This window comes from Tachysurus vachellii, chromosome 15 (genome assembly GCF_030014155.1).
Source record: "Tachysurus vachellii isolate PV-2020 chromosome 15, HZAU_Pvac_v1, whole genome shotgun sequence".
In the NCBI taxonomy this organism is placed as follows: Eukaryota; Metazoa; Chordata; class Actinopteri; order Siluriformes; family Bagridae; genus Tachysurus; species Tachysurus vachellii.
The window spans coordinates 1,353,064-1,355,563 of NC_083474.1; the positions used below are offsets into that span (position 1 = coordinate 1,353,064).

The following is a 2,500-nucleotide window of genomic DNA, read 5'->3' on the forward strand; positions in this document are numbered from 1 at the left end:
TGTGACTGTGTATGTGTGTGTATGACTGTGTATGACTGTGTGTGTGTGTGTGTGTGTGTGTGAGACTGTGTATGTGTGTGTATGACTGTGTGTGACTGTGTGTGTGTGTGTGTGTGTGACTGTGTATGTGTGTGTATGACTGTGTGTGACTGTGTGTGTATATAGTTTGCAGGCCAGTAACCGGGTGATGGAGCTGGACCATGTGGATGGGAAGCTGAAGGTTCAGTACTCTGAGCGCTTGGTGAGTTTGGTCAGGGAGGTGAGACAGCTGTCTGCTCTCGGCTTCACCGTTCCAGCCAAAATCCAACAGGCAGCTACCATCGCTGAGAGGTTCCACAGACAGGCTCTCATACTGAAACAGGTAAATACACACAGCTTATAACATCATCAGGTGTGTTGGTCAGTAAATAACTCACACACAAGTCTGTAGTGTGTAATAAACACCTATATTACATCAGCACAGATCACTGTGTGTGTGTGTGTGTGTGTGTGTGTGTGTGAATCAGGTGGCTCATTTCTACAACACCATAGACCAACAGATGATTCCATCACAGAAACCTATGATGCTGAATTATGCTCTAGCCTTTGAGAAGGTTATTAAGGTGACAACCTACTACTGATGATCATAACGTTACATTTAAAATGCAGTTAAAACTAAAAAGATAAATCAATAGTTTCTTATTAATGTTAATATGTGAATTTATAGCAGAGTCCTCAAGCAGAGTCACAGGATGGAGGAGGAAAACTGCAGATAACGTGGGACAGTCCAAAGGAGTTGGAGATTTACATTAACAAGCTTCAGAATGCTGCAGAGAGGCTTTCCACACACAACAGGAAGCTACGCAAGTGGCACACGGATTTCAGCGACAAGGTAAAAATAAAGCTTCAAGGTATTCAAATCTGAAGCTCGCATCTTGTCGCGGAGCAAAAAAGATCACTCAGACTCAGATAAAGGAATATTTTGTCTCGTAATAAATAGCATTCCCTCGTTCTCAGAACCGACACGACGTCTTTAACGGAGATTATTTCTTCCCTTTTCTTAGTAACATTAAAATTAGCAGGTAATATTAGCAGATGTTTTTGAAAAGGACTGGAAATTTCAGGGAAAAGTTAAGGGTAAGAACCCAGTGATTGCTTGTTCTGACTAATTATTGTGTGTGTGCGTGTGTGTGTGTAGGTGGTGCTGTTGATGGGCGTAGATCTCCTACGGCAGCAGCAGCGGTGGAAGGAAGGACTGCAGGAGCTCAGGGCTGGATTTGCCACCATTGAGTCACAGGCAAGGCTGCTGAACATTTAATTAATCCAAGGGATAATTAAATAATAAATCAAATAATCACTTCTGTTCAAATCATAATTAATAATCATGAATCCATTTTTCAGCAATTACCAGTTATGACCTGGTGATATCACTTGTGTGTGTGTGTGTGTGTGTGTGTGTGTGTGTGTGTTACAGGGTGTGCAAGTGAGCAATATGCATGCATGGAGACAGCACTGGAATCATCAACTGTATAAAGCCCTGGAGTTTCAGTACCAGTGTGGACTGGAGGCACTCAACAAGAACCTTCCTGAAATACACATAGACCTCGTGTTTAAGTGAGAATCTTTGTACCTGTGTGTGTGTGTGTGTGTGTGTGTGTGTTGGACTGGATAATTCTGAATATTGTGAGTATTACTGGGTGCAGTGTGTCTTTCCTACTAGGGTTTGTTACAGGTGTGTGTTTGTGTTTGTGTGTGTATGTGCTCGTGTGTGTGCAGGCAGGGCCGCACGCAGTTCCGGCCAGTGTGCGAGGAGCTGCGTATGAGGTACTACAGAGAGTCGAAGCGCTTCATCAGCATCCCCAATCAATTCAGAGGAGTGTACGAAAGTGATAAGGGGGCGGAGTCTATATTCAGCGCTATGATCGACAACAACTCCCGAGCTTTCATCACCATCTACAATAATGCTGAGCAGCTGTTCAGCAGACTGCAGCAAGTACAGGACACATTCAGGGTGTGCGGACACACACACACACACACACACACACACTCACACACACACACACACACACACACTTCTCTAGTCAGGTGTACCTGTATGTATTAAATCACTTATATAGTTAAAGGTGAAAGATAGACTAACAGACAAAAGATAGATAGATAGATAGATAGATAGATAGATAGATAGATAGATAGATAGATAGATAGATAGAAACAAGAACTCAACACACATTGACTGACAGACGCAACTGTGCCACAGCGAAGACTTTAAGTATTAGAATAATTATTTCCCCTCGCTCTTGCCATTTTCCCACAGGGAGTTGTGTGTTAATATGAGTGTGTTGAGTGCTGGGGCTTTCCCTCCTCCTCCTCCGGTGCGTCCCCATATGTCTGTATGTGTCCCATGCGCTTGTGTGTCAGTACACACCTCTGTGCGTAAATGTGTTTTATTAGTTTCACTTCCTCTTTCCAGTCTTCAAAAGAAACGCTGACTCTTGGTTTCTATCTTATGGTTGAGTGTGTA

At 43.2% G+C, this 2,500-nt stretch overlaps 1 protein-coding gene across 1 annotated transcript in view; it reads left to right on the forward strand.

Annotated features, from left to right (window-relative positions):
• dync2h1 (dynein cytoplasmic 2 heavy chain 1) overlaps window positions 1-2,500 on the forward strand; it is a 56,057-nt gene that overhangs the window by 6,150 nt on the left and 47,407 nt on the right. The window contains exons 13-18 of the mRNA XM_060887630.1: window positions 166-361; window positions 507-602; window positions 710-871; window positions 1,178-1,276; window positions 1,454-1,593; window positions 1,756-1,990. Coding sequence (XP_060743613.1) covers window positions 166-361; window positions 507-602; window positions 710-871; window positions 1,178-1,276; window positions 1,454-1,593; window positions 1,756-1,990 — 928 coding nt within the window. The remainder of the gene's footprint in view (window positions 1-165; window positions 362-506; window positions 603-709; window positions 872-1,177; window positions 1,277-1,453; window positions 1,594-1,755; window positions 1,991-2,500) is intronic.